At 43.6% G+C, this 22701-nt stretch overlaps 1 protein-coding gene across 3 annotated transcripts in view; it reads right to left on the bottom strand.

The window, feature by feature from the left end:
- Positions 1–14998, bottom strand: part of LOC146392770 (protocadherin-1-like) — a 218821-nt gene extending 203823 nt beyond the window's left edge. For 2 of the 3 annotated variants that reach the window (XM_084953136.1, XM_084953131.1), the window contains exons 1-2: positions 14218–14992; positions 715–1552 (exon numbers count right to left, since the gene is read on the bottom strand). In XM_084953136.1, coding sequence (XP_084809262.1) covers positions 715–1530 — 816 coding nt within the window. In that variant the 5' untranslated portion in view covers positions 1531–1552; positions 14218–14992. Of the gene's footprint in view, positions 1–714; positions 1553–14217 lie in introns of all 3 variants that reach the window. The other variant, XM_084953122.1, reaches the window with a different exon arrangement.
- Between the last annotated feature and the right edge of the window lie 7703 nt (positions 14999–22701).

Below are 22701 nucleotides of genomic sequence, written 5' to 3'. Positions count from 1 at the left end.
CCGCTGCACCATCTGTCTGTACGGATAATTGAGCAGAATATTACGTGCAGTCGCTGCTCCATGTTGTCCTGCAGTGTTATCGCCAACAAGGCCAAAGGTTCCAATGCAATGTTCGGCGGACAAGAAAAACTCTGGATTGACTCCTGAACAGCAGCAGCAGCAGCGCTCACACGCAGTTTTGCCTGGAGAGAACTAACTTTGCTACTTTTTAAAATAACACAATAATAATCATTTACTTGTGATATTTTAGATTAATGGACTGTAAATGAAAAAGCTCCCATAAGGCTGGATCTCATATGGTTGAGACTTGTATCCCTAAATCACACATAGGGGACAATTTTGAGTAAATAAGAACTGTCCTCAACTTGGACTTCATATTGAATTTTTCAAAATGGAAAAGGTTTTAACAGCAAAGCTTTACTGCCAAAACAAACAAGTGACTTCATTAAGGAAGTTCTAGTTTCTGAAAACCTGCCCACGCAACACAACTGAAAGCCGACGATCTGTTGGGTGTGAAGAGGTAAAAACCAATATTGACATGTTGAAACCTTTAAATGCAAAATGTAAGTGTTTAAAGTTACATTTTACACTGAAAAACATTAATCAGAGGATGCTGGCAGATAAATGACTGATTAGCTATCTATAATAAATCAGAGCTAACGGCTCTACAGATTCAGATAAAATGAATTGTACGACACTGATGTGTGTGCTGACCTGCAGTACAGAGTGTCCCGGTGGACTGTTTTCTGGTAGGTCAGCTTCGTAGTGACTTTTCTCAAACTTCGGAGTGCAGTCGTTCTGGTCGGTCACCGTAACTCTCAGCAGAGCGCTGCTGGCCCTCGAAGGCTTCCCGCCATCCTGTACCCTAATGTTCAGGTCATACGAGTCCTTTATCTCACGATCTAAGTTGCCCATCACGACCAGCTGCGGCAGCTTCTCCTCCGCGTCCACGGCAACCTGCAGGCTGAAGAGCTGGTCAGCGTCTAATCCGGTGCTACTGCTCAGAGAGTAATCTGCCACGCCGTTGCTCCCCGAGTCTCTGTCAGTGGCCATGGGGATGGAGAAGAGGGCGCCGATGTGCGTGTTCTCGGGAATGGACAGAGTCAGGATAGGCGAGGAGAACTGTGGAGTGTTGTCATTTATGTCCAGGACCTCGATGCGACCTTCAATGAGCCGCGGCCCATTGCCGATACCCTTCACCATGTCAGTGATCGACACCTCGAACTCCAGGTAGCATTTGTCGCCCTCGAACAGGTTGCGGCAGTCTCTCAGCGTCTCACGATCGATGGGGATCTCGGTGGTGTAGATGTCACCGGTCGAGCCGTCGACCCTCAGGTACGGCGCACCCACCTCCAGCTTATAGAGATGACCGGCATTGGGCAGGCCCTGGTCTGTCGCCAGGCTGCCAATCATCGTGTTGGGCGGTCGCTCCTCAAAAACCTGATAGAGGATGTCACTGGGCGAGGCGCTGCAAGACACCAGCAGGAAGGCAGCTAAAAAGAACAAAGCTTCACACCTCGGCGCCGCCATGTCTCTGCCAGAAAACACCGCTCTGAAACGGACAGAGACAGAAAACACATTAGTAAGACTCATGTTCTGCTTCAGACGGCACCAAACAAGACTGATAACTGAGGATCTGCAGAGCTGCTGCTCAGATTTATTTCAGGGCCACTCAAGAAAAGATGGCTAAATTCATCTCCTTCAGCGTCTAAACATATCCTCAATGGTTACTCGCCAGACCCGAATGCGGAAAGTTTTCGAGTCTGAACTCATCGGCTGAGACGGTGTGGGGAGAGCAGCCGAGCAGGGTAGAGTGATGACTTCCTCCTGCTACCAGTCGACCGCTCTGGCAGGAAGACAAACTGAACGCTGCTGCAGGCGACCAAAAATACTGACAAGAGGCAGCGGGTGGTAATGGGCCACATGATTAGAATAAAAAAGTAAGATAACACGTGGGGAGGACCGCACTCGTAGAAAATCGGATCATTTTCATGTCTTTCGTGCGTCTCAAAACATGTTTAGTTTGCAATCCAACCTAAAGTCCAACATTCTGAGTAGCCTATAGCATTGAAGGCTGTTTGCAGGGATAATAAACTCAAATTTAAGCTTTTTAAATGTCAAACAGAATTTCAAGCAAGAGCAGATCTTGTTCCTGTGCAAGCAATTCAAGACATAAAGAAAAACATTTGCCATCGCCTTCATCACACACTACTTGTTGGGCATAGTACTTGTTTTCCAGCATAATACAAATGTGGTACAACAGGTTCAGCAAGTCATCAATGATTGAATGCTTCAGGTAACCATTTTATAACTACACAAGACACACAAACCTTCAACTAAGAGTTTATTAGTTTTAAGTTTAAGTACATTTCAGACTTCACTTGACCTTGCAGACTCTCAGAAGAAATACTTTTTTCTACAGAACTCATAAGAGTCGACTCTGCCGTCAAGTCTAAATGTGTTTACTCAAACTGACTTCATTCCTGATGGCCTGGTGTTCATAACGCTACATCTGAGCCAGACTCTTCTTGATATAAACTCTTCTCTTTTCTTCTCCCCTCATTCACTCCACCTCTCCTTCTCTTTCTTCTGTCTCTACACATTATCTTTTCTTGGCAGTAAATCTCAGACAGACACTCCACTCTGTATTTCCTGCTGTAGGAGTTTCTCAGCTGCGGGTCGCAGAGGTTAATCTGAAGAGTGCTTTTTTTTTTTACTTTTCCTCCTCACGTACTTGATTTGGAGAGAGACTATCTCCCTCTCATACACACACACACACACACACACACACACACACACACACACACACAGACATACATAGATCCAACATGGACCAGCATGCTGAATGGGAACCCCGCAACTCGGATGCACGCAGTTTATTTTGTCCTACAGGAGTCTGCGTGTGTGTCTGAAAGAGAGGGGAGGAGTGAACTTTCTCTGTTCACAAATCCAACATAAAACCAGGACAATATTATTTTAATAGCACGTGACCCTTCACACATCAGAACGCCTCATCTGCAGAGCACTGTGGTGATATCAGGCTACATCCACGCCAGACATCAGCCTGTTAAGTGAGACTGTAGTTATCTGCCTTAAACTTCAAAGCATTTTTTTCCCCATTAAATAAAAGACAAACGATTGTCTAGTGAAACTAAGAGTATTCTCATATGGTTGGACTCAAGCAGCTGAGCAGGATTTTAAGTGAAAATGAGCAGATATGTAATCACGGATGAGTTTATGGACCGATGATTTCTGTTGTCAGTTTGTTTAATGGCCTTGTGGTGTGGACTGAGTCTCCTGCACAAAATTTTTTTTTTTTTTAAATTTAAAATCAAAAATAAATTTCAAAGTGGCAGCAGACCCAAAAGGCTGCAAATTAGCCTTTTATATTAGCTTCTGTTATTCTGTAACAACGTTACGTAAAGGTCAACCTGGGATTTGGGACGTCTCACACTTGCACGATGGGCCCTAATTATCCATCTCCCACTCGTTTCAAACAAAACAGAGAACGGCAACAAAAACCGGACACTGATCTGAGCGTTCGCCCTCGCCCTCGCCCTCGCCCTCCCCACTGTGACACACTGGCACCGAATTACCCCTGCACCACTGCGAACGTGTGCGTGCATGTCGGGCTGTGAGTGTTAGTGTGTCTGTTACAGTTTAAATGATGCCCGTGTGTTTCTTTTCTCACATATTTTCTTCAGAGCTGCCAAATACCCCAAACTATTGACCCCTGACCTTTGACCCTGTGATATTTCACACGTCACTGTGGAAACGGAGCAAAAACGACTCGGGTGGCTGGCTGGTGTCCAGTCTGCTAATGCAGCTCTGAACACATGAGAGTGGCTCCACAAAACCAAAGCAGCCTCGCTCTCATCAGTGTGATACATACGCACACAGACGGGACGGCAGCGATCGCTGATAAGTGAGCTTCCTTTACTGTCAATGCAATGAATGCTCATGAAGTATTTTCATTTCCTTGTGTATTTACATGAAACCTCATGCAAATACACAAGGTGCTGTTCCTGAAAACAGTTTGTTTAAGGGTGAGCTCATGCTTTGCCAACAGATGAATATAAAGCAGATAAATGGGATGACAGGCAGTTACTGGGTCCAACATATCTTTCTTTCTAAACGGCTTTAATGAGACTATGGAAAAATGAACCCCTGCCCTGTGGATTATGAGACATTACCCGAGAACACAGAAAGCAGTTTTATTGAAAACATCTTTGTTTCTATAGATTCAATTTGGATTTTAAATTCATGAAAAATTGCAGATAAAAGTTTGCACGTGTGCAAAGTTCACGAAACGCTTGTAATGTAAAGTGCAACACGCTGAATCTCAGTGCCAATATCCCCTCTGGGGCCAACATTTTCATTTAGAAAGTAGCAGCTGAAAACATATTTCAGCACAGCTCATGGTACCTGAACGTGAGCGCTGCTTTAACGCCTCGTGATAAAAATAGAAATGGAATCAGAACATTTGCTTTATTCGCCTTTTCAGCACAAACAAATCACATAGGTGCGTTTGGTTTCTGCACGCTTGCCACTCAAGGCCTCAGGTGAGATCAGGGGATTCTGTTGTTGCAGTTGTTTCCACAGATCGTGGGGGGTTAAAAAAAAAAAGAAAGAATTCAAGTCGTGAGAAAAATTTGATGCTAAAAAAAATCTTCAGGGTCAAAATGTGAAAAGTTCAAAGTGCATGGATTCCATGTTCGCATGTTTGTTCACATGTAGTGCAAATTTTTGTGAGTTTGTGTGCGCCTTCCTCGGGGGACGAGTGAGCCAGAGATCGCCCCGCTCGTCCTCTTTCCCACAGTCTCGAGCTTTCTCACTAAGCAGTGTGTGTGCATGTTTGTGTAGAAAGCAGGACAGCCAGTTCAGCTGCTGGAGCCACTTGTGTGTGTGTTACATTACAAAGACATTAGACAAAGACTAAGGACAGTAACATTTCCATGTGTAAGGCTCGCTGCTGCCCGTGTTTGCCGCTGGAAGAGGCGAGAGACAAAGACTCACAATAAAGTACTCAGAGGGAGCGAGAGGGGGGCGTGTCCAGACAACAGCACTCATCTATACATTACAAAGCAGCTTAAAGGTCCTCGGACCACCTCCTGTGAGTGTGTGTGTTTAGTGTTAATATTCAGAGTGTGTCTCCATGTTAATGTCCCACCTGCATCCCCGTGGAGTCACAGCTGCATTAAATTACCACCACTGTAAATGCCACATTATGGTTTTTGCCCCCTCTCTACGCCTCGCCCCCGGGTGCTCTCATGCCAAACTTGGTACGACTATCTCCAATATGCACGTAAAACAATTACAAGTGTGTCGTAAAATTGTAAGTTCAAACGCAGCTGCAGCTGAGCCATAAACTCAGTCTAAACATAGTATTTTCACTGGGGTTTATTAAGTCGATAAAATGCAGTAACGTCTTCGATGAAAAATCGTGTTTTATTTAAGTAGCAGTTTGAAAGCAAAAAAGTAAAACGTATTTCCTCCTGAAAGATGACAGAACAGATCAGCTAACTGACTCCAGTCGGAGCGAAATGCTTCAAGACAAACACGCTTCTTACTCTTTGAAAGCTTTAGTGAATGTGCAGACTATTAAGTAATATCACTTATTATACGATTCATTTGATTTAGAGTTATAAGAATACCTTTAAATTATGACTTGACTTTCTTCTTTGAGTACTTACTTAAATATCTGAGTACTTCTCAAACTTTTAAAACCTTTAAAAACTGATGTAACACTTTCAAAATTCTGCATACAGTAACGGGTCGCTGGATAAAATCAGGACAGATAATTAGAATCATAAATCAGTGACAAAATAAAATCCATTGTGAGGAAAATCAAACTAGAATAAAACGCTACTTCAGTGTTTGCCAAGGGAAATTCTTGACTGGTCTCTGTGGTTAAATGAATTTATATCAATGACAGTCACAGTTCCAAACACAAGACTGCAACATATTTTATGTAATTTCAGAAAATGTAACAAAAAATGATCACAGAATTTAAAAAAAATGTTTTTTGTCATTTGCTTTAAAAGAAATCTATTTTGAAAACCATCCACGGACGGGTTAAGAGATGGAAAAACCAGATGAAATTTCCAGTTTTTGCTAATCCTGTTAATTAAATATCAGACAAATCCAGACAGCATGCAGATCACTGATGCAGAAATCCCATAAATCCAACAAACCCATAAAACAAATCTGTTCATTAGTTTTCATGGATGAAAAATAAAAGAAATAAAATAGAACAGAGTAAAAAGGTGGCTAGCAAAATATATAAAAAAAACACGACTGCACAAGAACACACTGAACTGCAGACACAACTTCTAGCACATAAATTGGACTACTGACCTTAGCGCTGTTCTGCAGAGCCGGTTAAACTTTAAAGATCCTGTGACTTGAGCTGTTCAGCTTGTCTGTGCTCCCTGGTGCATCTGCAGGGATGAGCTCCCGCTGCACGAGTGGGCGTATCTAAAGAATGGCATTTTCCAACCATCCTGCCTCTCTGCCTGTCCTTCCACATCATACTGCATGTATCTCCATAACAAACAGCCCTGGTACCTCTACACATGTCCCACTGACTGCAGACGCATCAAGGAATGAATGACGAAATGTCACGAAAACCTTAAAGAACACAACATTCTTGCATCTCTGTTGTCATTGTTCCACGTTTATTCCTTAACATGCCACTTTTCACACACGGATTCATAATCCACCCTTTTCAGCTGCGATTGAAATGTAGCATCTAGAAAAAAGGGCATGAGGAGTCTGATCATGACTCCTCATCCCTGCTTCTTTGATTCCACTTTTCTGCAGGTCACACAAAGACTTACGACTGACTTTTTTACACCACAGTATTTGCACTTGTGTTGCACTGCTAATATGTCCAACACTTGACTGTGACTGTCGATCAACACAACAATCATAATCCTGAACATTTTAATCTTGATAATTTAACACAAATTATTTGTAAACTACTGGCAGACGCAGCCGAGCGTGAAGATAGCCCCAGGTGACAGCAGACTTGAATACCTTTGTTCAGTCAAATTTTTGAAACGTCATCACAGTAGCCTGAAGTTAAATGATTACAAAAAACAAACAGGATACTGCCTAACTGATTGAGCCACTTATCAATGAACTGCGGCACCTCTAACACTGTATATGCAAAACTATAAGTGTGTATAAACTTAAATGATTTCTAGCCCTGTGCGATACGCTGGTGTCCCTCTGCTGCTGCACAGTATTTCAGTGAAGTCATTACTGAACTGGTTGTCTTAAAGAGATCCATCTAAAGAGAAGCTGCGTGACTGTGACAGAAACATAAAGTCCTTTGTGTTACATAAAAGGCACAATTATCCCTGGTATCATTTTTAATTGCGGTAATGTGTTGTGTAATTACACACGAAGTCCATCAGACCGATTACAAACTACAAAAATGGCAGCATGGAGCTGATGGCCAGCGGCCAAACTGGAAACCAGTTCGCAAAAGTTTCCTTGCAGGTGCGCACCGCTGTACCTGGGCGTGCACGCAGGTGAGTGTTCCCTACACAAAATGCAGTAACCTGAATGTCCAGCTCTTCAGGTTCACGCATACCAGAGCAGGCCTGAATTAAACATCACACACAAACACAGAAAATCAAAAGCTCCTTTGATGTTTTCAAATCTCAGATGGGTAGGATGTGCATGGTTGACGTGAGCTCTCTGGACAGTCCAGAGTGTGTGTGTGTGTGTGTGTGTGTGTGTGTGTGGTCCCCCTGCCTTCCAACACAATGGGGATTACTCTAATGACTCCATTCACTACCATTGTTTGATCCAGATTACTGCGCACGCAGACACACATCCTCCCTTTTGAAATGCAACAATCAGAGGTTGCCAGGTTCTTTCTGCCTCCCGACACCACCTGGATATGTTCAGCGTGAATTTGCTGGGCGCTGTAAATCTTTGGAAGTCCTGCAGTTTGACTCAGAAGTGCTTCTTGATTCAATAAAAAGAATCTGGGTACAATATTTACATTTAATTTAGTGCCAAACAAGGCTCCAGTCATTTGCCCTCAGAGCTGCGAATGAAAGCCGGAGAAGACGGAGCTTAAACTTATTTATGCAAGTTAAGTAACTGCATTGATTTGGAGGCATCCCCCGCTTGTTGCCTTGCGTGATTTCTTTCTTTCTTCCTTCCTTCCTTTTTTTTTTTTTTTTTTAAAGAAAGTCATTTCCTGACCAAAGCACACGTTCGTCAAAATGCAGTACGGGGGCAGGACTTTTATAACAAAAGCAGCTAAAGCTCGGAAGCCTTTTGTTCACTGAACTGTGTGAACAGTAAACAACAATTTAACAAATATGAGAAGAAGCTCTTTAAATAATCCAGTTATGATCAATGGTTTTCGGGTCTATGATGCCTCTACACCTCTCCTCACAGGCAGCAGGAGCTGTGCAATGTGGTTTATCGTCGGTGTGTCCACACCTTGTGTACACAGCCTTGTAACTTATCAGGTGTTCGGGGTTAAAAATGAAAACAACGTGACTACGCTATGAGTCACAAACATGCCGTGTAACTCGAGCTTCGTCACATGATCATCATGTTACTGTCAGACGGGAAAATTTGGATTTATGTACATTTAGTCACTGATTTCATCACGCTCACGGCTGGTTTCTGTATGCTTGCTTCTTCTTCCTGTTGCGCAATTTTCATCCCGAAACTCCTGGTCTTAGGCACTGTGGCACGACTGGCTGGTTCAGGGATCAAACGTTTGACCTTCTACTGACAGGATGTGCCAACCTCTGATCCACACACACACACACACACACAGTGATCCTCTGGGAGCAGCAGCAGAAGGGGATTATGGGAGCGGATGGTGGATGAACAGCAGGCTGGTATGAAGTAAAGATCGGGCATCATCTGAATGCGGTTTCAAATCCACGGCAACATATTTATTCCACATGAATGTCAGACTGCAGCAGGAGGAGATAATAACAATAAACTACCACTGCTTTATAAGCACCAGATAACACGGACTGACATGCTTATATAACATCAGTGAGCTGCTTTCACTTCTTTCCAGCCCACCCTGCTGGATTCTTGAGGGGTTTTTTTCTAATCTAAACTCTGATTATTTTTTAAAGGCTCCAATGACTCTTGGTATAAAAAAGGGTGTGGCCAAAGGTGTGAGGGGAAGCTTTTACAGTTACTGCTGTAAAAAAAAAAAAGCCGGTTAAAGCCTCTACAATTACGCATTTAGTTCTTGAATGACTAAATGCAACATTCTGGGTTTGTGCTGGGGACCTTGCCTTGGATTGGATCTGATGCTTGTTTTCCATCGGGTGTTTCTGATTTATTGAACAAATGTTATGTTGGCATTTAAAGAACACCTTTTCAGCACACATCATGTGTGCTTTATGCACGCCGCCTCCTCACTTTTGCAGAGCTTTGATTCAGCGGTCCATGCATCTCTATGTTTCGTTACATATTCCAAGTCTGACTCACCGCTGCAATCTTTATGATTTGGTCATCGCTCACCACTCGCGGTAAACGGCTCTGGCGGATTATCTACGAGGTGCCCCGGGTTTTTAGAGCTCTGGGATAACGATGCTTTCTTACTCTTGGATGCCGAATGTGTTGCAGAACGTTAAACGTGCTTTAATCTGGTGTCATCGAGAATGTGGTGACACTGAAGTTCCTGTTTCAGTATATACTGCATTTTACAGTGTATATGTCTCTCCTGCAAAGACTTGATTTGAACCGTTCTTTAAAACTGCAGAGACAGATCATATATCACCTGAGCGCTCTGGATACAGGTATACCTGTTCTACACTGTTCAGTCATTATCAGTGCCACTCAGCACTCTGCACATGCTCAGTGCTGTTCTCTTGGTTTGTTGATCATCCAGAGGCACACATTGCGTTGGAGGAAAATAAAGACAAACAAACCTAGTTATGTGTAAATATGGAGGAAATCAGTGTTGCTTTTGTGTTTAACAAAGCCGAAAGACGCGTGTCTTTGCTGGTGCCGATCAGCGCACCCAGTTCGCCCCAGTCCTCCAACCAAGGGTTTGAATAGTTGCCGTCAATTACCCCTGAACCTCCTGAGCCCAGTAAATGGTAATCGGGCCAGCCCCATTGATACATACATTTAATTCTTCTCTGCACTCGATGGCTGGCGAAGCTTAAAGAGGCTCTGTGCAAGTTTAACAGATTAGTGTTAATCAACCACGAACTGATTAAATCACTTTAGTCATTTATCAAGAAAATGTGACAAGTGTCTTCTGCTTCCAGCTTCTAAAAGCAGCATTCAATACTTCTCTCTCTGCTTAGCGTCGCTGTAAAATGCTCGAACAAAAGAAATCTGAAGACGACGCCTCGAGCACCTGTGACAGTTTATCGACTATGACTGCACGGCTGCATTATGTGAACACGCAGAGACGCAGCCTGAAATGACGCCTGCTGCTCAGAGTGAGAACACGCAGTGAGTTTTTTAACAATTAACTCACTTTAATGATCGCCTCTATTAACCAACAGAGAGAGAGAGAGAGAGAAATCAATACGGCTATATCATTCCATATCGGTGCTTTTAGTCTCATTTATGACAGGAAACGACGACAACCTTCCATCTGCCAGGCTGTAAAGCATCTCCATGTCAGCCGGACTGATTTACATGAAATTAACAGTGGGTGTGTTTATGATTCCCTCAGGAGGAGTTCTACCATTGCTCCTTTTTAATAAAATATAAGAATGATGATGACATTGTAGTTCACGGCAAAATTCAAGCCAAGCCTTCAACCACCTTTAGTTGATTTATGACATATTTGCCACTAGAAAGAGGGGAAAAAAACCCAACCTCGCATAGGAGAATGTGGGTGAAAGTTTTTTTCATCAGGTCACAGTGTCCACAATATCACCGACGTGCTGCAACAGCACCGTGCCCTGAGTTCCCCCGTGATGCCTCGCCTTATTACAGAAGAGCAAGAGTGTAGCTACCAAGCAGATCTAAACCTCTGCGACGTGTTCAGTGTGCTCCGCGAGCTGTAAGGGTTTCAGTGGGAAAAGGGGACACATCTGATCTCAGAAAAACAAAACAACAAACCACAAAAGCCAACCGGAGCCCGTCATCCTAACAGACTCAAAATGAAGCATGAATGTGCATTTATAACCCGAACAGAAGTAGATTCATCTAAAGAGAAGGAAACTAGTCTTAGAACACATTTCGCCCCCACAGCTGAGGTTTTTGTTTTATTTCAAATGATTCATGTTTTCATCTCGGACAGAAATCCATAGAAAAATATGTGATGGCTGTTGTACAACCACATCTCTGAGCGACCTGTTCAGGGTTTTCTTCCTCCCAAACTAACCGAAGGATCATCTAACTGGAAAATTTTACTGCCAGTCAAACTTTTCTAGCGTGTTTGTGAATTTCACTGAGATGCCAAAGATTTTATTGCTATTTCCAAGTTGTGACTAAGAGCTCATGAGCCATACCCAGACACCATAAAAGAAGAAACAATGGATTAGTCAAGTAACCAGCCGTGTCACAGGAAAGACGTGACAAAGCATCCATTTCTCCTTTTTTCTTCCGCGTGTTAATGCGAGTTTTTGGTTTCCTCTCTCATTTGCGCGCTCGTTGTCACACCTAAACTTAAATGGTAAATGGCCTGCATTTGTATAGCGCTTTTCTAGTCCATAGGACCCCAAAGCGCTTTACACTACATTCAGTCATTCACACACACATTCACACACTGGTGATAGCAAGCTACATTGTAGCCACAGCTGCCCTGGGGCGCACTGACAGAGGCGAGGCTGCCGGACACAGGCGCCACCGGGCCTTCTGACCACCACCAGTAGGCAAACATGGGGTTAGTATCTTGCCCAAGGATATTTGGCATGCAGCCAGGAGGCAGCCTGGGATCGAACCACCGACCTTCTGATTAGTGGCTGACCTGCTCTACCACCTGAGCTACAGCCACCCCCTACAGCCAATTAGAAGGGAAACTGTCCGTGAAAACTCTGAAATCAGAAGGGTGGATGTCTCTTTTCCTGCAGTGCAGTGATGTGAATGCATGTGTGTGTGTCCATTTCACACACCAAACCCATTTCCACTCTACCTCCTCCTATTTTAATGACGGGCATTAACAATGCGACTCGCTCAGATCTCCAATTTTTACGCAGAAATGTGCAGAACGGACTCGGTGCGACCTCCCTCCTCCCACTTGTCTCATTTTTCTCCATCCCCTTTCTCCCCCCCAATGACTAATCCCCCATGCCGCAGAGCCACGGAGGACTGTGACGTTTGTCACCGTTTTATCTGATCACCCTGAATTAGAGGAGGCAAGAGAAGAATCCTAAAGATGGGAATCAAACCTCAGACCTCACCCTCAAAGTGGCGGATGGCATAAGCTCAAGTGACAGCAGGCTTGCCATCGAAACCGGCCGCAAACCTCAGGGAGAATATCTCCAATTCAGTCGCTCCTGCTGCACAATAAACCTGGATCTACGCTTAACAGTGGCAGAATGCACTGGGGGAAACCCTCCAGCTCGACCATAAAACCACAATCTCACCCTCGGAGGCTTTTTATGTTTGTCCAACAGCAGAACGCAGCAACGCGGCTACATTAATATTCTTTTATTAAATAACACCACTGTTCAAGTGGATTCTCCAGTTGTTCCAGGAATTACACTGGACCTGCTCTACTGTGCAACATCTACCTTAAGGCCAAATGTGATTACGACGGTCTTGCCTTACTGGCTGAGACACATGAAGCTTCTAATGCAGCTGGATGATTTCACATCACGAGTTTCACAGGAAATTATGGTAGCGAGATGACAGTGGGGTAGTGGGGAATAGGGTCAAAGGTCAAGTGTGTAGGAAGAGAAAACATGGCAGATGCCAGAGAAGCGTCTCTGGAAACGTGTTTGAAAACCACCAGTACTTAGCTCAGTATCAGAAAGGCAGATGCAGTTTGCATGTAAATACACTCCCCCCTTTCTCTTTCTCTCTCGCTCCCTCCCTCCTTCATGTGGAGCAGGTCTCTCTCTCTCCCCCTTTCTAGTACGCGCACGCACGCGCACATACACGTACGCACACATGGAACAGAAGGAAGGAGGAGAACCGGAAAGCCGGAGACTGGTGGGACCGGACTGACTAGATTCCCAAGCGGTGACGCGGTGGATATTCATCATCAGCTGCCCTCCTGTCCACCTTTGATAGTTTACACTGATACTCTTGTGCCTTTATTTGCCTTCACACCATGTTAACGGCACGTACGCTCCAGAAAACAAGCTCATTAAAGGGGGGTGTTAAGGACGGAGGAAAAGGGAGTTTAATTTGATGCTACAGGTGCTCAAAGCGGCCTCAGGTGCAGCAGAGGATCAGATATGGAGAATGATGTATGTCCCCACGTCTGCGCGTCTCGTTTATTAGCAGCCGTGGATGAATAGACTGTTTTGTTGCCAAGAGTCCCCAAAGGCAGATTAGCTCTTATATTCCAAGACAAACCTCAGATGATAAAGACACTGTCTTTTCACATTCTCTGAACACCGAGCGTCCCGTACAACTCCTACAGATCGAGCTTAAATTAAGCCCCACTGAGTTTATGATGATGCTCCTATATGTACTACAGGGACCCGCGCGCACACTCTGCCCTACTGTATTCTCCTCCCGGAATGCATTAGCCAGGATTACCGTGGGGTTAGTTCCAGGTTCCGAAAGGTTTATCAACCCAAAGTGACCCACAGGAACGCGCATTTTATTAATAACAGTCACGGAGGTAATGCTGAGCGGGTAGGGGATCGATACGGATCAATAGCACTGTAGTGTAACACTGGTAAAAAAAAAAAAAAGCCATCAGAGGAGATTAGGCAGAGAATATGAAGGTCCAGTCGCGCTAAATGGATTTATTTTATTTTTTTTTTTTTTTTTTTTTTTTTTTACCAACAAGTGTTTTAAAAAGAGCTCCTGCTCGACACAAACGCCCGTGTGCCTTCGGAGATTCAACCTCCATCGAATATGTGTTTTTTAATTAAGGCACAAGTGCTCATCCAAGCGAAACTGAATACAAAGTGAATGTGTTTCGGGCTATTCTCGTGCGTAAAACGTCTCCTGCAGTCCGACAGAAGGAGCTCGAGTCAAAATATTTGAAATATTTAGCATGAATGTAGTTATGTGCAGATAGAAGAATAAGATTTTGTGTATGGATCGCGTATGTATGTGCAGAGAAGTTCCTACCTGGACCGGGTAAGAGCTGCGCGGTTCCCCGGCTCTGAGCGCTCCAGCCTGGCTACAGGCTCCGCTCCTCCTCGGTACCAAGACGGAGCCGCTCCAGACCTCCCGGGGAAAAAAAAGAAAAATAAGAATCCCGAAAATCAAATCTCTAAATAAACCAAACAATCCAGTCAGACAGCCAGGGGTGGTGATTACTCCAATTTCTCTCAAATCTCTGTCCACTCTGAGTGTCGTGATCAGCGCTGCGCGTCAGCCCGACAGTCCTTCCTCTCACCGGAGGAGCGGCTGGAGCTGGAGTCCAGCCGGGGAGGAGGAGGGGGCAGACCCGTCCGGGCGAGGAGGGGTGGGGAGGAGTTGGGTCACTCAGTTACTCCGCAGAAACGTTACCGCCGCCCGGACTCTACGGACAGCGGCAGCATCAGCAGCATCCTCCGCTGGTGGCACGCGTGGGGAGATGTTGGGGTGGAGGTGGACGGAGCAATGGGACAGGGCAGCAGTGTTTTTTTGTTTTGTTATTTTTTGTTTTTTAAAAAAACGACCTGAGCAACAAACACAAGGTCCGGGAGCTGTCAGCAGCGGGTCTCCAGGTAGTTCCCACTCAGCCGCCTCAAACTCTGTCCGCCTTCCCGGTCCAGCACGGAGCAGGTCGCGCGACTGCACCGTGAGTGCTGAGAAAGTGGAGTGAATCCAAACGAGTGCGCTCGCGCTTCTCTCTCTCTCTCTCTCTCTCCCTCCCGGTCTCTATCTCGCTCTCTTCCCCATCCTCCCCCTCCCTCACCCATACACTCTATACGCTACACCGGAGGGGGCGGGGGCGGAGCGAGCATCCACCCCAACAACTTCGTGGATTTCCCAACATTTTTTCTCTCTTCAAATCAAACATTTGGCGACTTCCCCGTTGCCGTCACCCCCGTATTCTATGTGAATACACCTGATTTTATATTTGATGTATCTTTATGAGGTGTAGTGTCTCGGCCATAGGTCCGAGCCTGCGCGCACCCGAGATGACAGACCAAAGTGCGCACAAGCTGTGACCCTCGCATTTAAACCCGTCTCTGCATTTTCACACGCACATACAGTAAATTAATGCTTCTACCTCTTTCTGTTTTCTCGCGTCTCTCTCTCTCTCGCTCTTTAATTATATCCAGGGATCTCTCTTCCTTCTCCCTCTCTCGCTCGGCTCCGTCCGGCCACAGAGGAGGAAAGCTGCCGTCTCTCGCGCTTTGAGCGCCACCTACAGTCGGCAAGTGGCGCGTGAGAAGATGAGAGCGAGCGGAGGCTCTGCTTCCCGGCCGCCGTGCAGCAGAGGCAGCACGGGAAAGGCAACAAAATGGAGCCCGTAGTGGAAAATCTATAGAAAGCTTATTTATTGGACGTAACGCCCGATAGAGCCCGTGAACCCGGCGCAGCATGTGGTGGAGGGGAAGCAGTTATCCAAAGCAGCTTACTGAACACTGATATTACACAGGGCACATATGGATTATGATTTTGCATATGCCTCAATTTTTGTGCATCTGCTTACGAGCAAGCAGTGAAAACAGTCTTTAACGTGCATGTATGAGGAAGGCCGTTACCGCAAAACACAAAAGAACTCTTTCTTTTTTCTCACGCAGAGGCCCCAAAATTACAATGAATCTTTTTTTACAAAATAATTTTCTTTTAATTAATAATTTTCCCCAGAGAAAAGCTGCGAGTTACTGTCATGTTTTGCAGTATCGTCTGTGAAATGCTCATTTATTCTGATTACTCTGGCATCTCTGGACTGTAAGTGGTGCAGAATTACAGATACCTTTAAAATTGCACTGTGTAGAATTACTGATGCAAGTTTTGCATAAAAAAATCAATTAGACGCAATATTACAGAAGGGGAAATTATTACCACGCATTTGTTCGAGTATTAAAAGTAAACATACTAATAATGCAGAATGGATTACTGAAGAATGGCTAATCTAAAATAGCTGGACTGCTGGATTTATTAAATATTATGTGCATGTATGTACTTGTATTGTGAAATGTTAATATTCTTTAAAGTTCATAAATAACACAGCTGATTCACTGAAATACTGGACTCAACCAAAGTGTACCCTGTCCACTTTGACAGATTTCTAACAAAACACCACAGAGAGGATCACAACTTTACAGAAAAGAACAAGAAGGATACAAAAACACACATGAAAAGTTTGCAAACAGACAAATGACACACAAATAACAATGGATACACACACACACACACACACACACACACACACACACACACACACACACACACACACACACACACAGCTACCACAAAGGGACAAAAACGTACAAAATGATCAAACAACACAGTTTTCAATGAAAAGTGTTCACTCTCCTGTGGGTGTTCCTGTGTGGAATGAAGCTGGATTGTACACTGATGATGCCGTTGGCTGTTTGTGGGTATAGTGACAGAGAGCTATATTTGTTGTATGCTTCTGGAATGGAAATATTAGAGGCATGCGACAGTAATTGGGTGAATAACCGGTCCAATAAGTTGATGCATGTATTGTTTTATTATGGCGAGCCAAAGTCCCATCTGCAGGATGAACATGTTCTGTAATATTATTGGATTGTTGACCAGTTGTTGAACTCCCTGACAAGCTCTATTAACTATTTGGGGCGTTCTGAACATTAATAACTGTTTGCACAAGGGTTGATTTTCCATGTTGCTTGACTTTTATGAGCTATATTTACTGTAGCCACTTTGCTGCCTGGCTAATCAAGGTCTCTGTAAATAGCAGTTTGCACTTTTGGTTAATTACAGAGACATTAAGATCAGAGAAATTGGAGGGTTGGTGAGCAGAGTTGAGGATAGCTCATGTGCTAGGATCCACGGAGCCTTTATTTAACATCGCATTCCCGACTGACACGCACAGCACTGCAGCGGACGTAGTGATGGGCTGCTCATTACCCTTCCCCAGATTTCCTTTGGTGCACCTGGATTCAGGTTATACAGTGAAATATTAACACACTCACTTGCATTTTGGGGATTATGGGTTCTTGTAGCAATAGTTGTCTGAAACACTCAATCTGCAAAATATGGTCTAACACAGCAATATCGAACATAAGGGCCAGAATTAGCCCAGCAAAGACTCCAATATGACCCACTGTACTGGAAGATGTGAAGGAGTGAATAGATTTGGACATTTTAACTGTATCTTCATAACATAACTTTTATCTGCTACAGAAATGTCTGTTTCTACACCAGATTTTTTTAAAAAAAAGACAACAATAGAAAATTTATATTTCATAATGACAGGACAGTCTGTGCAATGAACTTCCACATTTATCACATAGTTTCATTGGTCCAGCCCACTTCCGATCAAAGTGGCCACGATATAAATCGACTTTGCCGTGTCTGAGATAACGTCTTCTGATGAACGATCAAAGCCTGACTTTACTTTGGAATATTTGTGATTTTCTTTTTTTTTGCCTTCATCTTCAAAATCTAAAACACACGCTAACACAGAAAGATTGGTAGTTGTGTTAAACTGGACCTGGATGTGCTGCTCGCTGTAAGACGTAATAACGGAAACGAGCTGAATACCTTTTCCAAACATAACCTAATAATACAGCTAGACCATGTCTTTTATCCTGTCTTCCTTCTCTCACCCTGTCTGGTCGCAGCAGATGGCCCCGCCCCTCCCTGAGCCCAGTTCTGCTGGAGGTTTCTTCCTGTTCAAAGGGAGTTTTTCCTTCCCACTGTCGCCAAAGTGCTTGCTCATAGGGGGTCATATGATTGCTGGGTTCTTCTCTGTATGTATTGGTGTAGGGTCTTTAACCAACAATACAAAGTGCCTTGAGGTGACTGTTGATGCTGTATTAATACAATTGAATTGGATATGAGTTAATTAAAAATGCTGTATACAGTTTTAGGTTGTTTTTGTTTGTGCTGTATGATCGAGGGTTCACATAAATTCATATCACACTTCTCAGCGTGCGTTGTTTGACAGTTAAATCTCTCTAGGGAGCCCTGTTTTTGCTGATTGCTGTCATTTCACCTTCTGAATATAAACTGTGGGAATAGCATGAATCATGATGGATGTCAAAAACATAATTTTTTTTTTTAAAAAAAAGGAAGAAAAAAAGTGGTACAAAGTGGCACCGTCATCATCGTCACTGATCTTGCATTTGGGGTGTTTGGTGAGATTCTCCTCCATGTTAACATGAATCACCGCGTCACTGCTACACTGACCGGATCTGGTACCCAGGGAGTTCAGTGACATCAGTAATCACGTTAAAGCTGTCATTAGACGACGGTAAACATCTCAGAAACGACACTCGTGACTGACTGGTATTAAAAACAACCAACACAAGTGCACCAGCAGCAGGACTGTGTGCACAGGTTCCATGGCTTCACGCCGTTGACACCAAGTTGTGAGTCTGCCAGCTGCATAAAGATGATAACCAGGTAACGGTTTCTTTTTCTTTTTTGGGGGGTCCAGTCAACTGTCCAGTCTGGGCGAGCCTGCACCTACTGCATCTCCTGACAGGAGAGAGCCCTGACATTGTCTTCTGTTGTTGCGGCCCATCTGCCTCAAACTTTGACATGTTGTGGGTCTGAGTTGCTTTTCTGCCCAGTGCAGCCATAAAGAGCGGTTATCTGAGGTACTGTAGCCTTGCTGTCAGCTCCAACCCATACTCCTCTGACCTCTCTCGTCAAAGAGGCGCTTTCGTTTATAGAACTACCACTCACCGGACGCCTTTTGTTTTTTCCAGCACTGTCAGTAAACTCACAGTAAATACTGCGAGATTAACGGGCTCAGAAATGGTTAGACAGCGAAAACCTCAGCCTGATGTTAGACGAGCAACTCTCAAGTTTTAGCGTCTCGCTTTTATGCCGTGCAGCTGCTACACGATTGGCTGATTGGAGATTTGCATGACTAAACAGGTGTACAGGTGTTTGTAATAAAGACCTTGATGACTGCAGATTTACAAGTTCAAACAACTGCAGTCAAATAAATTAGCAAATTAAATATGAGGGTTTACATAACATGTCGTGTCATCACATTCATATTTGTTGGGCTGCAAATGAAAAAAAAACATCACAGATAATGCTTCAGCTCAGCTTAGTTTCATTTCCAAGGTGCTGCCGTCATCAACAACAATGAATATCACTAAGTCGCAGCATGGACCCACACACGCTTGTTGCCTTTCAGACTTTAGTTGCTTCCTTATAACTTTGCAGCCATTTTTCTTTTTTCTGCTGCACTCAGATGGATGTATTTCATTTTTTCTGTTATGGAATCTGTTACAATAAGCTCAGCAGTTTTCTCCCAGGATAGAGATGTAAGATATACAGAGATAGTGTATGATAGACAATGGTGATTTTGTTTTCCACTCCAATGTGCCCCTTAAGGGTGGTTTCAGTGCTGAATAAGCTTACCTCCCAGAAGAAATGTTTCAAATGAATGGGCCTATTTCTCAGCCTGTCTTTATTTCAGTTCACAAAAGGAAGTCAAATACAAAGTAAAACACAATTTCATTACAATAATAATCACAATAATAAAATGCTTCTTGGCTGCCGGAGCAATCCATAGCTTTCTGAGAGTCCTGGAGGGCAAAAGCACCAAGCCGGCCAACGCTGGACGCTCCTCAGAGCTGGAACACAGGATGGACAGATTTCCATCTGATTCTCACCATGATTATTTAAATTAGCTCTGAAAGAGAGGAAACAAAAAGACCCAAACATGCATGTGCTGATGCGATTTGTCCGCGGTGCAGGCCTTTGCTTGTATGTGAGGATGTCTGTACAAATATATAAAAAACCCAAATGCTTGAATGTATGTTTGTGAGCTGGAATTAGCACATTTCTTAACTAAATGTCTGTTTTTTTAATCTAAAATGGAAAGGACGCTATTATTTTTGTTATATTCTACAGGGTCAACAGCCAAATAAAAGGTGATAATGAAAGTAACGGGCAGGAATCATGAGAAAGCATCACTGTGACCCTTCATGCAGAAATATAAAAATCCCACAACATGACAACATGAAAGGAGCAGTCTTGCAATTCTTCTTTGTGAGACACTTTCACACACCAGACATGTTAAATTTATGCAGAAATTTAGTCAAAATATTTTTTTGGACTCTCTATTCTTAATGCAGCCGTTCACACCGAACACGAATTTCACAGGAAAAATTTGCAGAATTTTATTTGTGAAAATGCGCACAAGTACTCAACACACAGGGTGATATACAGTAATGTGGAAATAGGGAAATAATCCTAATTTCTGACTTTTTTTTAGTGCAATTTTTGGTTTTGAATCTTTTCTAAAAACACAACATTTTTCATGTTTCTATACTTTGTAAAGACCAGTGTTGGGACTAACGCGTTATTAAGTAACGCGTTACAGTAACTACGTTATTATTGTGGTAACAAGCACGGTAACTAGTTATTATGCCAAAATCAGGAACGCGTTACTCGTTACTGGGATTTAGATAGGCTCGTTATTCGTTACTTCGTGTGGTGGCTATCGCGGAGCTTCCACAGATTCAATAACATTAGCAAGTGGTGGAGGCCAGCAGGTGGATGAGAGAAAGGGGAGGCAGGAGGAAAGACCCGAAGCAGCCGCCCGTCCGACTGTCAGGTGAACTGAACTTCAGGTAAGAAGTTATGACCTGCAGTCTATCTGGGTCAGATATAAACCAAGTTTAGTTGGAGTTTATTTTCGTTGTGCTGACTTTTTCGTACTGCGTGCTAGCTAGCATGACGGGGTTTCTATACAGCTGGGTGGTGCTATGTTACTGATGTTGAACTTTATTTTGTTCATACGGTTAATTATTAGAGTTGCCAACCGTTCCCTAAAAAACGGAATCGTCTCATATTCAGAGAAATTATTACGCGTTTCGTATTTAGGTGAAAAGGAACAGTTTGTCCCAGACTTAAGCTACAATAAAAAAAGACACAAAGCTGGAGTTATTCTGTGTCTTTGCTGCACAGCTGCCTCTTCTTCTCTCATTCTCTCCCCTCCCTCTCCTGTTGCTACTTTAATCATGAAACTGATCAATGATCAGCTGATCGGCTTTTCCCTCTTGTTTATTTATCGTCTGCTTTGCGCCAGAAAGAGGAAACCACCGGATGTCACGTTAAACAACAGCAGCACGTTTGATCAGCTGTTGTTAGAATTTATTTAATATTACTTTCTAGTATCAGCTGATGTTTGCTGGATCCACAGCTGTAAAGCTGCTGGTCATGATATCGGTTTGGTTATCTGGTGAGAGGGAAACATGAAGATGAAACCAGGAGATGTCCTTACTGAATCATCAGAGCTGAACAGGTGATGGAGAAACAGGTTTACCTTTTAGGTGACATGAATGAGTTGAAGGGAAGTTATGAACTGTTTCTGAGAGATAAATAACACCAGGATCCTTTCTGTGTAGCTGACAGCTGGTAACTGTGCAGGGGCGGGTCTAGCAAAGTTTTGCCAGGGGGGCAGGTAGGGCATTAACAGGGAAAGGGGGGCACAAAGAAATACTTTCTTATTCTCATTTAAAATGTCTAGCTTTTAATAAATAATTATCTGAGTCTTACAACAAACGATTGATAGATTGATACATATATACCATCAAGACAGTGTACATCACTGTCACAACAGCGTTTGTTTTCATTCAAAGGCTTTATGATTTTTGCTATAATGGTGGGCCGGTCTATAGTCAAAATGCCCGGGCTGATTTTTTGTCCCAGTCCAGCCCTGTATGCAGCTCATCTGCAGCCTGGTGTTGCCTACATCTTCCTATTCGGAAGGCAGAATTTCTGAGTTCTGAGTACAATCAAAAGCACCACGACTGCAGTTTTTGTGTTGGATGTAAAAAGCGCACACGACGCTGTAACGTAGGCTAGAATCATGGCGGTGGTCAACGACGGTCCAGGCGTGGGATTTCTCTCGTGGAAATATGCACATTGTTTTTTTCTTTGGTAGGTGGCACAGTGCAGTTGTGGCAAGTAAGCAAGCTAGAAGACTGGCACTCTTGCTGGGTATCCAGTTAAGCAACACATTAACAAGAGAAGTCTGAGTAAAACCAAAGTTACTTTCCCTAGTAACTAGTTACTTTGAAAGTAATGAGTAACTTGAAGTAACTGAGTTACTTTTGATGGAAGTAACTAGTAATGTAACTAAGTTACTAATTTAAAGTAACTTACCCAACACTGGTAAAGACCTCTACTTCCTGTATTTCATTCCCATTAGCTCTCTCCTGACTGTTTTATCAAAAATAAGGCAGTAGATTGTAAAGCGCTTGTAAAGCGCAATTTTGAAATGAAGCAGTTTGTGATCTAAAAGAGAACTCATCGTCCACCTGTTGACTACATGGTTTTCAAAGACGCTGAATTACTGGTAAATCCACTTTTTAATCTAAGAACTGGTATTATTAACATTCTTTATAACTATATTTGTGGAAGGAGATACAGAGATACAGTTCACACCAATCTTTATGCTCCAACTTGGTTCTACCTGCTTGTTAATGAATGCAG

The sequence above is a fragment of the Perissodus microlepis genome, chromosome 2 (genome assembly GCF_051167445.1).
Source record: "Perissodus microlepis isolate ML-2025 ecotype Zambia chromosome 2, ASM5116744v1, whole genome shotgun sequence".
NCBI classification, from domain to species: Eukaryota; Metazoa; Chordata; class Actinopteri; order Cichliformes; family Cichlidae; genus Perissodus; species Perissodus microlepis.
This window is presented reverse-complemented; position numbering and strand designations above follow the sequence as displayed.